The sequence below is a fragment of the Arachis ipaensis genome, chromosome B05, assembly GCF_000816755.2.
Source record: "Arachis ipaensis cultivar K30076 chromosome B05, Araip1.1, whole genome shotgun sequence".
Classification (NCBI taxonomy): domain Eukaryota; kingdom Viridiplantae; phylum Streptophyta; class Magnoliopsida; order Fabales; family Fabaceae; genus Arachis; species Arachis ipaensis.
Genome location: NC_029789.2, coordinates 45574557 through 45587799, shown reverse-complemented (window position 1 = coordinate 45587799; position 13243 = coordinate 45574557). Strand labels below are relative to the sequence as shown.

The window sequence follows — 13243 nt, the reverse complement described above, 5'->3', positions numbered from 1 at the left end:
TCAGCATATCACGAGTCTCAAACAGCAAATCGAATAGCAACTGATGGATGGACTACAAGTACAAGAGATGGGAGAACTCAATAAAAGATCGAAGGTTTGGGTAGTGAACTGAGAGCCATTGCTTGAAAAATTCAGTTTGTTATTGATGAATATACAAGAGAACTGGAGCACAAACCGTGGAAACCCATGTTTTCATGTGCCAGAGTCGCTTTGTTATTGAACGGAAGTTGGATAGCATTGGGAGAAAGATTCAAGATTCCTCAAGAAGGATAAAGAAATGGTTTAGTGAAGTTTCAGACCGGAGCTGACTCGTTCTCTGCTGTTAACAGTTGCAGCAAAACAACTATCTCTTACCGTTAAAGACCAAAAGATCATTGGATTTGATGAGGATATAGAAGTTCAGATGGCTCATTTACATTCAGAAAAACAAATTGTTGCATCATTTCGATCCTGGAATTCGAGATATGTGCAAAACAACACTAGCCAAATTTGTGTTTAACAATGATGCCATTAAAGATGCTTTATAGCAAGAAGAAGAAGATAGGTGGACAACACAACATATTAACCAAGCACGCAAGACTTTGTTGGGGAACAAAAGGTGTCTGTTAGGGACTTGGTATTATGGAATGCTCAAAGTCTCATATCGGGTAGTATAGGATGCTTGATGTAGAACCACTCATCAGCTAGCTTTTAAGGTGTGGTTTCCTACTTTTCTTAGATACTTAACAATGGTATCGGAGCCCGTCGTTGGTGCCATGGACGTCGGCTCAAACTTCCAAGTCTTGGATGAAATGAAAAAAATAAGTGTTGAAACCTATATTATGCTGTAAATGACGCAAAATAAGTGTCTCCTCCACCTCACTATTTTGAAACTGGAAAAACTTGATACGAAACATACTTCATGGTATAACTTCAGAAATTTGTGCTTGGTATAGATGTTGAGGAAGAGGAAGATTCAGTCCCTGATCGAAGCCATGTAGCCGGGCAGGTTGTGCCTTTCAGTGCTACTTGTATGCTATTCCATATATATGGGGGTTTATAAATGAAGCGTTAGACACAAATGCTGTCTTGAACTCAACACTTGAAAATCCAGCTTTGTATATGCTGTTTCCTGTATCTCTTGAAAGGTGGCACCCATCTGCAAGTATCTGCTGCAGAGGATCAATAAGTCGTTGGAAAATTTTGAGAGTTGTGCCATCTGTAAATCAAAGTTAACTAAAGTTGTTACTAAGCTATTTCGGTTTCCAAAGTGAATTTGGAAGTTGTGTACACACCTTTTGCAGCCACGTGTTCGACAAACACATACTTTCCACCAGGTCGCAACACCCTCTTAACTTCTGCACAGAAAGCGAATTGGCGTTGGGGGATAACCCTTAAGTAACAAGTGTGTCAAGAATCAAGAACCAAAAATTATACAAAAGCTCAACCAGTTGAGTGAAGGACCCTCAATGATCTTTATATCTAGTAATCCAGTTTTTGCGCTAAAGTTCCCTCAAGCATACAACTTGAGACAAGTTCAATAGAATCAGTGACCAATTTCAATTAGTACCAATATCAGTCAGCAGAATTGGCCTTTTTCTTTCTAGCATTATGGTCTAAAGGATGATGAATTTGTGTCTTCAAATACAAGGGAATGCAAACACTAACATCTCAATCACTTTTTACATTCAAAATTTATGTCTTCAATGCAAGGGAATGCAAACACTAACATCTCAATCACTTTTTATATTCAAAACCTTCTAAGAGTTTCCTCTACCTTTCTTGTTTCTTTTTCTTTTCTTAACACAAAAAAAAAAAATCATGCAAAGCCGATAATAAATACTTTCCAAATTTTAGGCCAAACATTCAAAGTTCAAACAATCGTTTTAATGAGAAAATCCAAAATGCAGCTAACGAAGTATAATAATCACACAAGTAAACTAATAAGTACAGTGATGATTGAGTAAATACTCTTCTTTGCTGTAACTTGTAACCTCCTCTCTGCACCAAACAATAAAATCAATATATTTATTTGAGAAAAACACAGAAAGCTCTACAAGTTTCATTACCTTTTAATGCCAAATCAACATCTTTAACAGAACACAATACAAGCGTTCCAACGACTGCATCCACTGAAGCATCACTTAGTGGTATAGCCTCCCCAACCTAAGTAGACTCAACATTAAAGATAAAGTTCAATTAACAAATGCAGAACATAAACTAACATAACTAAACAGAACAAAGCATCAACATCAAGAGTGATGATTAGTTGATTCTTGTAGAAAAATGTGGAAAATTTTCTAAATAAATGGATGAAGTAAATTTACACCTTTTATCAAATGATGAGCATATAGCATTAACATTCAGCTTTGTAACTATATAGGCCATAATTGACACAAACCTAGAAAGCATTTCCATAAATATACTGTTTTGTGCTACTTTACCACAAACTAGTGCCGTTATCTTTTAGTGTATTCCACATTTAATATTCACTCCTTATGAGAACATTCCTCTTAAAGCAGTGCCTATAAGCCGATGAGAGAATGGTACATACAGCTTGAAAAAACTCGAAGTTTGAGAGCAGTAAGCCAGCCAATCTAGCCGAAGACCGAGCATATTTCTCCATCTTCGGGTTAGGATCAATGCCAACAACATGAACATCGGAATCGTTAGCATAATAACTGAGGTTAGGACCTGTTCCAATCCCAACCTCCAAGATTTTAAGAGCCTTCCCCTTCAAGTTACTTAAGACTTGTGACTTGTACTTTGCAACCTTACCACAAAAAAAATAAAATAAAATAAAAAAAAGAAGAAGAGAAATTCCCAAAACTTCAATCCAATTCAACAACAACAGCTTCATAATTCAATTCAATGGTAATTATGTCTTTCTTGCAACCTTGGAGTGAGCAGTTTGAACCCTATGAGAGCCATTTTGAAAAATTTTTCCAACAACCACACAACTTTGACACTTGGCATACAGGAGCTTATGGAGAGCATGGTGGACTTGCAGAACCCAGATGCATCGTAGCTTCGCCTTCAGTTGGGACTAAACGGTTCGGTTCGGTTCGGTCCGGTTTTCACCGAATTTGGCCGGTTTTAGCCGATTCGTTCCGTTCTCTTCCTTGAACGGTCCTAACCTCGGACCGGACCAGTATAGGGTACGGTTTATCGGTTTTTCGATCAAATCGGCCTGTCCGGTCCAATTTTTACAACTATGAGTTGGACTAAACAGACAACAGTTTTTTTAAATTTGATATAGGAGAGGAGATACAGGATATTCTTGCTTAAAATTTGTTATGGTTTTTCTTGAATCTTTTTAGAATAGTTTTGGTTAAAGTGAGTTAAACCCCAAAATGGTCTTTAAGATTGGCGTCGTGCACTAAAATCATCTTTGAAATTTCAATTGCACTAATTACGTCCCTAAGATTGACAAAAATACACTACATTAGTCCCTGACCATTTTTCATTGACGGCATGATGACATGGCTTGATGACGTGGCATGTTAGTGACACGTGTCACTCCATGATTTGGTCACGTATAATGGTATGATGATGTGTTGACCAATGACACGTATGCTAACGTGGATGGTTGTGACATGTGTCACAATGCTATTTGGCCACATGTCTATTTGTGCCACGTGTCGCAACAGCATTCGTCCACATGTCATCCATTATGTCATCATTATAGATACTCCAAATTAGTCCCTCACTTTGCGTTAAGTGACTCATTTTAATCCCTGAAATTGAATGTCATGCACTAAACTAGTCCCTTCACCAGTTTTTTCTCATTTTTTTAAAAATTTAAAATTTTCAATATTTTAGATGCATTAATTTTAATTCTATTTTTTCACACATCATTAAATACAAGTGCTTTTATTAAAATTTTTAAAATTTTAGTTTTAATTATACAATTTTTTTCTATTATAATTTAACATTGGTAAATTTTGTAATATATAAGTATGTTATTATAAAAAAACGATACGTGAAAAAATAAAGTTGAAATTAGTGCATCCAAAATATTAAAAATTTTAAATTTTTTAAAAAAAATGAGAAAAAACTGGTGAAGCGACTAATTTGGTGCACGACATTCAATTTCAGGAACTAAAATGAGTCACTTAACACAAAGTGAGGGACTAATTTGGTGCATCTACGATCATGACATAATGGATGACACGTGGACAAATACTGTTGCGATACATGGCACAAATAAACACGTGGCCAAATAGCATTGTGACACGTGGTGCAACCATCCATGTCAGCATGCCACATGTCACTGGTCAACACATCATCATACCATTACACGTGGACAAATTATGGAGTGACACGTGTCACTAACATGCCACATCATCAAGCCATGTCATCACACCGTTAATAGAAAATGGGTCAAGGACTAACATGGTACATTTTTGTCAATTTCAGAGACGTAATTAGTGCAATTGGAATCTCAGGGACTATTTTAGTGCACGACACCAATCTCAGGGACAATTTTGATGTTTAACTCCGTTAAAGTTATGTTGTATGGCTGGTTCTTATTGAGTGCAGCAGTCTAAAGTATAAGCCTAACTAGTAATAGTCAGTTGCAGCCCAATGAATCAATAGTAGCCCATCAGTTAATAGCCCTCAAGAATAGTTAACAAGTGTGGGTGTACAAAAAGGGATCAATTTTGTTAGGGTTGTATGCATAATTCATTTTCACTTTGTAAACATTTTTCCTCATTCAATGAAAGGTTACTCATTAATTCTTCAAGATTCTCTTTTCTTCCTTTTGCTACTGGTTCTTGTTTTCTTCATCACCTGTTCTTGCTGTTTTGTATTGCTTAGCTTTTAGCAATCTTTGTTTTTTTTATGGTATCAGAGCTTCTGGTTTTTCATAACTATGGATGCATCTCTACATTCATCTAACAATTCACCTCCTGGGACCAATAACAACAACAATTCAAACCTTGAAAATTTGGCCAACAACAACAATAATCTTGCTAATCTCAATCCCTTTTCTTTCCCACCTCAGTTGTTCAACTCCCAACCCTTTACTCCGATTAGTGATAAATTAGGAGAAAGAAATCACAAAACTTGACAACAACAAGCATCGACGGTAATTCGAGGTCAACTTTTAGAAAATCATCTCTATAAAGATCGTATTCCTCCCAGATTCACTATGATTGAAGATCAACAAAATGGAATCGAGTCATCAGCGTATACCCAGTGGCTTTAAGATGATTATAATCTCTAGTCTTGGCTTCTGGCATCTATTGATCCTGTATTCAAAACCAAAATGGTTGGTTGCTCTTTCAGTCATGAAATTTGGGATAGAATTGAATAATATTTTGAGGAATCTACCACATACCGTGTCAAACAGCTCAAAGCACAGATAAAGATTATCAAGAAGCAAGGTTCAACAGCTTCTGAATATATTTCGAAAATTAAGGAGATTGCATATTCTTTAGCAGCTTTAGGCTCTCCTTTAACTATTGAAGAACATGTTGATGCACTGCTTGAAGGATTGAATGAAGAATATCAAGTTTTAATTCACACTGTCAATTCCAAGCGACAAATTTTCAGTCTTTGTGAGGTTGAAACTCAAATTTTAACCTTTGATGATATGCTTGATAAATTCCGAAAATCCACAACCTCTATGATTCAAGCTAATATCTATCAGAGTTCATTTCCTTCCAATTCCAATCCAGGTCGTGATTTTGGAGGAAGAAGAGGTAGAGATGGTAGGTTTTCACGAGGAGGCAGATCCTTTTTCAATCAGAATAGGCCACAATGCCAGGTATGTGGTAGATTTGGTCATATTGTTTGGCATTGTTTTAACAGATTCAACTAACATATACCTCCTCCATCACAAAATTCTCAAACTCCCTCTTCCACCTCTTTCACCAATTCACCAAACTCTTCTATTCTGTCACAAGCCAGCACCTCTTCAACTACACCACCACCACCCCCTCCATCTTTTCATCATCCTACTGCCTACATAGCTGCTCCAGGATCTATTGCTGACTCCTCGTGGTACCCAATACTAGTGTTTCCCACCACATTACTCCTGATTCATCTTCGTTTATCACATCTTCAAATTACTCAGGCCTTGACCAAGTTCAGATTAGAAATGGCTCAGATTTGTATATATCTAAAATTGGTACTTCTTTATTCTATGCTTATGATTCTAACAGATATTTTAGATTACAACAATTAATTTATTCTCCAGAAATTACCAAAAATCTTATCAGTGTCTCCAAATTTGCTAAAGATAATGATGTTTATTTTCATATTTATGCTCCTGTGTATTTTGTTAAATGCTAGCAAACTGACAAAGTGCTTCTTCAAGGACATAGACATGGTGGCATTTACAAATTTTTCAATGTTACTGTTCCTAATTTTTCTCTAGATTCTTTACAACCTTGTGCTTTTCTTTCTTCCAAAGTTTCTTTGGACTTGTGGCATAAAAGACTTGGCCACACAGCCAAGAAAATTGTACTCACAATTCTATCAAGTTGTAATATTGACATGGACAAGAATAAAGATACTTTATTTCCTGATGTGTGTGAAAATTGTATGCATGCTAAAATGCATAAATTGCCTTTTAATTCCTCACTTACTGTTTATAATGAACCTCTCCAACTTGTTTACTTTGATGTTTGGGGTCCAGCACCCATTGTATCACACTTAGAATTTCGTTATTATGTTACCTTTATTGATGCATATTCTTGGTATACTTTTCTTTTTTTACTTGTCTCTGAATCTCAAGTTCTGTTAGTTTTCAAACAGTTTAAACAACAAATGGAGAATCTTACAAACCACAAAATAAAAGTTTTTCAGTCTGATAATAGTAGAGAATACACTTCTCATCAGTTCAGTCAATTCCTGGCCAATGAAGGTATTGTTCAAAAGTTTAGTTGTCCTTACACTCCAGAACAGAATGGTAGGACTGAGAGAAAACATAGGCACCTCATTGAAATGAGTCTTGCCATGTTATCTACAGCCTCTATGCCATTTATTTTTTGGGATGAGGCTGTTTTAATAGCTACTCACTTAATTAATTGCATCCCAACTCCAATTTTGGACAATAAATCTCCTTACGAGATCTTGTTTAACACTGTCCCTGATTATACTTCTCTAAGAGTTTTTGGTAGTAGCTGTTTTCCTCTTTTAAGGCCTTACAACAAAACAAAGTTAAATTTTAGATCTCATAAATGTGTCTTTCTTAGTTATGCCCCAAACTCAAAAGGCTACAAATGTCTTTCACCTTGTGGTAAACTTTATACCACAAGACATGTTCAATTTGATGAAACCTCATTTCCTTACAAGGAACTATTTGTTAAAACTGATAAGAATGGTTCTTTTAGAGATTCTGATAAATCTAGTTCTTTTAACCATTTTATTCCTAGTATAGGTTCTATTTTAGGCTCTCCATCTCATAGTTCTTCTATTTTGAATATTCAGTATACAAATCGTACTCCTAGAGATGTTAGTAGTAATAATCCAAGTACTCCTACTAATTCTAATTCCATACACTGTGTTATTAAAACACAACATCATATTCTCTCTGGGATACAAATCTGCCCTCCACCTATTGACTCTAATAATAATAATAATAATAATAATAATAATAATAATAATAATAATAATAATAATAATAATTATGCACTCGTTCCTACATCTGCAGATATTCTTATATCTTCTAAACCTCCAAATCAACATCCCATGCTCACTAGGTCTAAAACTGAAAATTCTAAACCCAAAGCTTTAATTAGTGATGTTGATTTAAACGTTTTACTTGAAACCCTTCCTAAAACACCTAGTGCTGCATTAGCTATTCCTCATTGAAAAAGTGCTATGTAAGAGGAGTATGATACCTTAATCAAAAATCATACTTGGACACTTGTGCCAAAGCTTCAAAATGCCAAAATCATTGGCTCAAAATGGGTCTTCACTATAAAAGGCTTCCGGATGGCACCATACAAAAGTACAAAGCCAGATTGGTGGCTTAAGGCTTCCACCAATCTGAAGGCTTTGATTTTGAACAAGTGTTTAGTCCTGTTATTAGAGCTGCCATCATTCGAATTGTGTTAAGTATAGCTTTATCTAAAGAATGGTCTATAAGAAAATTGGATTTTAATAATGCTTTTCTTAATGGTGATTTACATGAAACTATATATATGCATCAACCTACTGGTTTCTCTCATGATTCTAACAGTTTAGTGTGTAAATTAAATAAAGCCCTTTATGGCCTCAAGCAGGTTCCGAGAGAATGGTTCCTAAAGCTTAGCAATACTCTAAACATGTTTGGCTTTGTTAGTACTAAGTCTGATACATCTTTATTCATTAAACATAGCTTTCACTATGTCATTTATATTCTATGTTATGTTGATGACATTATCATCACTGGTAATGATTCGAATGAAATTGATGTTATGATACAAAAGTTAATCAAGATTTTTACTTTAAAACACTTGGGAGAGTTGTCTTATTTTCTTAGTATTGAGGTTCATGAAACTGAAATTGGACAGCTTCATTTATCCTAAGCTAAATATATTAAAGACCTACTGTCTAAATTAGGAATGAGTACGGCAAGTGCTATGCCTACTCCTATGATCTCTTTGTAGTTACTGTCTACAGGTTCAAAACAATTTGAGGATCCAAAACTCTTCAGATCTGTTGTAGGTACATTGCAATATGTTACCATCACTAGGCCTGACCTGAGTTTTGCTGTGAGAAAAGTTTCTCAACTCATGCACAGCCCTTTACTTGCTCACTGGAAGGCTGTGAAGAGGATTTTAAGATACCTTCAAGAAACACAAGAACATGGTTTTCTCTTGCATAAATGCAACAACTATAGGTTGTATGGTTTTTCTTATTCTGACTGGGTAGCAGATTTAGAGGATCAGAGGTCTGTTTCGGGTTATTGTGTCTTCTTCGGAACTAATTTGGTTACTTGGTCTTGTAGGAAACAAACAACTATAAGTAGATCTTCAACTGAGGTAGAATTTCAAAGCCTGGTAGCCTGTGAAAAAGAGATTATATGGGTGAAAAATTTGCTGTCTGAGTTGATGATTGCATTGACTACTGTTCCATCAATAGTTTGTGACAATTTAAGCACTGTTTTGCTCACTGCAAATCCAGTCTTACATGACAAAACGAAGCATTTTCAGTTAGATATCCAAGTTGTTCGAGAAAAGATCAACAACAAGTCATTACAAGTTGTACATATTCCTGGAATTGAATAAGTTGCTGACATTTTAACAAAACTTTTGTCAGCAACCAGTTATGAGAGGCTCAAAGACAAGCTCAGAGTTGTTCCAAGGAGCAACTTGAGCTTGAGGGGGAGTATTGAGTACAGTAGTCCAAAGTACAAGCCTAACTAGTAATAGTCAGCTGCAGCCCAATGAATCAATAGCAGCCCATTAGTTAATACCCCTCAAGAATAGTTAACAAGTGTAGGTGTACAAAAAGGAATCAATTTTGTTAGGGTTGTATGCATAATTCATTTTCACTCTGTAAACATTTTTCCTCATTCAATAAAAGGTTACTCCAATAATTCTTCAAGATTCTATTTTCTTCCTTTTGCTACTGGTTCTTGTTTTCTTCATCACCTGTTCTTGCTGTTCTGTATTGCTTAGCTTTTAACAATCTTCTTTTTTCTTTTAGTTCTACTATAAAAAAAATATAATGTGGTCTTTTAAGAACTTGGGAGGTTTTATTAAATAAAGAAGTTGGAGGGGTTGATTCAAAATTCCTTTTTAACCAAACAATTTTAAAAACAAACTGACTATGAATAAAACTTTCATAAAATAAAATTATTTAACTACAAAAATTTCACTAAAAATAAAATTACTACATTTACAATAACTAATTATTATTATTATTATTATTATTACAAATACTACGTAATAGTAAACTTTTCTTAACTATTTCAAAAAATAATTTAATTTAAACGGGTTACATTAATTTATTTTTACACAAAAAAATTCTATTTATCAAATAAAAAAGATTTTAACATTTCTTTGTTACATAACAAGTATATAAATTATTAATTTTCTTAAAAGTTATACAACAAAAGCTTATGAAAAATATAGTAAAAAATGTTCTCGTACAAAATTTTTTAGTGGCATAATTATTTTTAAATAATAAATTTCAGTATTTTGTATAAAAATATATATATTGATTATTTATTATTCTTGCATTAACTCGGTGATACAAAAATATAAAAAGAAATTTTTCTAAACTCTAAACCCTAAATTCTAAATTTTAAAACATAAACGCTAATTCCTAAAACCTAAAACCTTGACCTTAAATCTTAAATTTTAAACATAAACTATCATTTTTAATACTCTCAATCCTAAATCTTAAACCCTAAACCCTAAACTATCATTTCTAATTCTTTAACCCTTGCACCATAAATTCTAAACTCTAAATTCCAAACTCTAAAATCATAAGACATAAAATCCTAAGCCCTAATTCCTAAACGCGATACTCAACCATAAATTCTAAACTATTAGCTATAAACTTTAAACCTTAAATACTAATTATAATATAAAAATATTTTAATATTTATAATAACACTAACATCTAATTAGATGTTAAAAAAATCTTTATATATTATAATTCATATATGAAAGTAATCCTAAAATTCTAAACTATCATTTTCAATACTCTAAATTCTGGATTCTAAATTTTAAATTATGAATCCAAAATCCTACACCATAAATTTTTTACGCTTAATCCTAAATCATAACCCCTCAACCATAATCTCTAATCCCTAACCTCTAAATCTTCTAATATGATAGATACATATTAAATCATGAATTTGTCTATGGAAAAAAAAATTAATATGGTGTAATAGGATGTGAAAATAAAATTACATCAAATAATTTTAAAGTGTACAAAAATGTAGGAACTATTTTTAACGATAGTAGTAGAATAGATGGATTTAAATTTTAAAATCTTGAATTTAATAAAAAAATAAAATATGGCATTGTCTGTGATAAACATGAATTTAGTAAAATCAATTTATAAAAAATATTATACATATCTAATTTAATTAAAAAATAATTATTTATGCCTTTATCTTTTTATAGAGTTTATTTTCTATGTATTAATAGTGTAAAATATTTTATACATAGTCTAATCATATTCATTGTTTTAAAAGACCATTCACATAATCAAAATAAAATTAAGTTATTTTTGTTGATATGACGTTATATATCTGAATGTATGAATAAAATTGCTTTTACACTAATAGTAAATTAAAATTAAATTATTTTTATGTTGACAAAAAAAAAATAAATTGGTAAATATTTACTTTGCTTTATTTTATTAGGAAAAGAAAATATATAATTAATTTAATTATTCTTTTGACAAAATTATTAACTAAAGTAAATATCAAATTTAAAACCATTATTTATAAACAGTGTAGTTTATATATATTGATAAGTCACAAGAAGATGAACACACAAATTTTAGTAACTACATATGTTATGAGTAATACAAATAATAAAAATATAGTTCGTACAATTCAATTAATTAAGTAAATATACTCTAGCATTTAAATTTTTAATATATTTAAAAATAAAAAAAATAAAACCTTTTTTGATTTTATAAAAAATATCAGGTGAACAAATTATTTTGTAATAAAGTCTAATTAAGTTTCTTTTCTTCTTATGTTTTTTGTTTTTCTCTTTTTTTTTTCTTTAACTAATTTTTTTTATCAATTTTTAAGGTTGCGTTTGTCTACAGACATATGACACTGAAACAGGGACACAAAAATACAAAATTGTATTTGCCAGATGAGATATGGATAGAGACATTGTGTCTAAAGATACTGAATTAGTATATTTTGTGTCTATTCTGATAGGAGGATACAAAGACACTAACAAGAGATACAATTATATATTTCTGGAAAGCCCTGGATGTCTATTTTCCAACGCAATTAAGTTCGAGCCAATTGGATTTCTGTAGCTCCAGAAAATTCATTTCGAGTGTAGGGAGGTCAGAATTCTCCAGCATCTGCAGTTCTTTTTCAGCCACTGAATCATATTTTTGCTCAGGTCCCTCAATTTCAGCAAGAAAATACCTGAAATCACAGAAAAACACACTAACTCATAGTAAAGTCCAGAAATGTGATTTTTTCATAAAAACTAATAAAAACATAGTAAAAACTAACTAAATTATACTAAAAACTACCTAAAAACAATGCCAAAAAGCGTATAAATTATCCGCTCATGATGGTCCTGACTGTGGAGATACTGCTACTAGCCCACCTCTGTTCTTGACAGATGGCACCGAGGACGATGCAAAGCCTTAAGTGTGGGGAGGTCGGTCAGTACTTGACTTTCGGAGGTAATTTCTCTTCCCTATACACCAATAAATTAGGATATTTAGTTAGTTTTTCTTTTGTAGAATAGGATAAATTGCATAGTAATAGATTAGTTGCATGCATGTTCTGCTTGATTGAAAAGACAATAAGTTTCTTCTAAAACTCTATCTTTGCAACAAAATTTCACTAATTTTAATTAAAACTTTTATGTTAAATTTGCTTGAAGTTGTATTTGGAACATAATTTTTGAGCTAAAGAACACACAACCTGTGAGATTTGAGCCTTTATGAATGGTTACATTATTTAACCATAATTATTTTATTCTTGTGTGTTTACTTTTCTATGATTGTAATCTATATTTTGTTTCATCTTATATGTCTAATGTTTATTATATTTACATGCTTGCATATGATTGGGGCCATTATTTGTTCAGCTTACTTATCCAAAATAAGCCTACCCTTTCAATTACCTTTGTTAGCCACTTTGAGCCTTTAAATCCCGTTTGTTCTATATTTTACCACATTACTAGCCTTAAGCGGAAAAACAATTATACATCCCAAATTGAATCTTTGGTTAGCTTAAAATAGAATTGTGTGTGTTATTTAATAAAAATAAAATGTTGAAACATGAGTATGAAATGTAAAAGGGAATTTCTGGGTAGCTAGGTATGAATTCTAGAAGTTATATAGAATATATATATAGGTTATGTTAAAAGCTTGGGTTAATTAAAGATTCAATTTATAAGTTTACTTAACCATATATGTATCATTACCCTTACCTTGGCCCCATTACAACCTTGAAAAGACCTCATGATGTTTGCATTGGTATATTAAATGTTGTTGATTGGTTAGGAGAAGAACAAAAATTAGAAAGCATGATTAGAGAAGGATAGAGTGATTACCATATATACTAGAGAGACTAGAGTGTACATACTTCATCTGTGAGGGTTCC

General features: G+C 32.6%; 1 protein-coding gene across 6 annotated transcripts; it reads right to left on the bottom strand.

Moving 5' to 3' along the window:
• On the bottom strand, positions 464-2855 carry LOC107640579 (methyltransferase-like protein 7A). 6 transcript variants are annotated; one of them, XM_021123739.1, is made up of 4 exons: positions 2534-2855; positions 2049-2145; positions 1275-1337; positions 464-1198 (listed from the first exon to the last, which is right to left on the bottom strand). In XM_021123739.1, the coding sequence occupies exons 1-4, from the start codon at positions 2837-2839 to the stop codon at positions 1005-1007; spliced, it is 660 nt and encodes a 219-aa protein (XP_020979398.1). In that variant the 5' UTR covers positions 2840-2855; the 3' UTR covers positions 464-1004. The 6 variants fall into 6 exon arrangements, with proteins under 6 accessions (XP_020979398.1, XP_020979400.1, XP_020979401.1 ...); XM_021123741.1 differs by having other exon boundaries at positions 464-1151; XM_021123742.1 differs by having other exon boundaries at positions 464-1148.

Excerpts from the sequence above, each read along its gene's own strand:
- LOC107640579 (XM_021123739.1), bottom strand. The coding sequence starts at position 2,839 with ATGAAGCTGTTGTTGTTGAATTGGATTGAAGTTTTGGGAATTTCTCTT. Across the intron at positions 2,146-2,533 it reads ACTTCGAGTTTTTTCAAGCT|GTTGGGGAGGCTATACCACT; the intron begins GTATGTACCATT and ends GAGTCTACTTAG. Across the intron at positions 1,199-1,274 it reads CGAACACGTGGCTGCAAAAG|ATGGCACAACTCTCAAAATT; the intron begins GTGTGTACACAA and ends TTTGATTTACAG.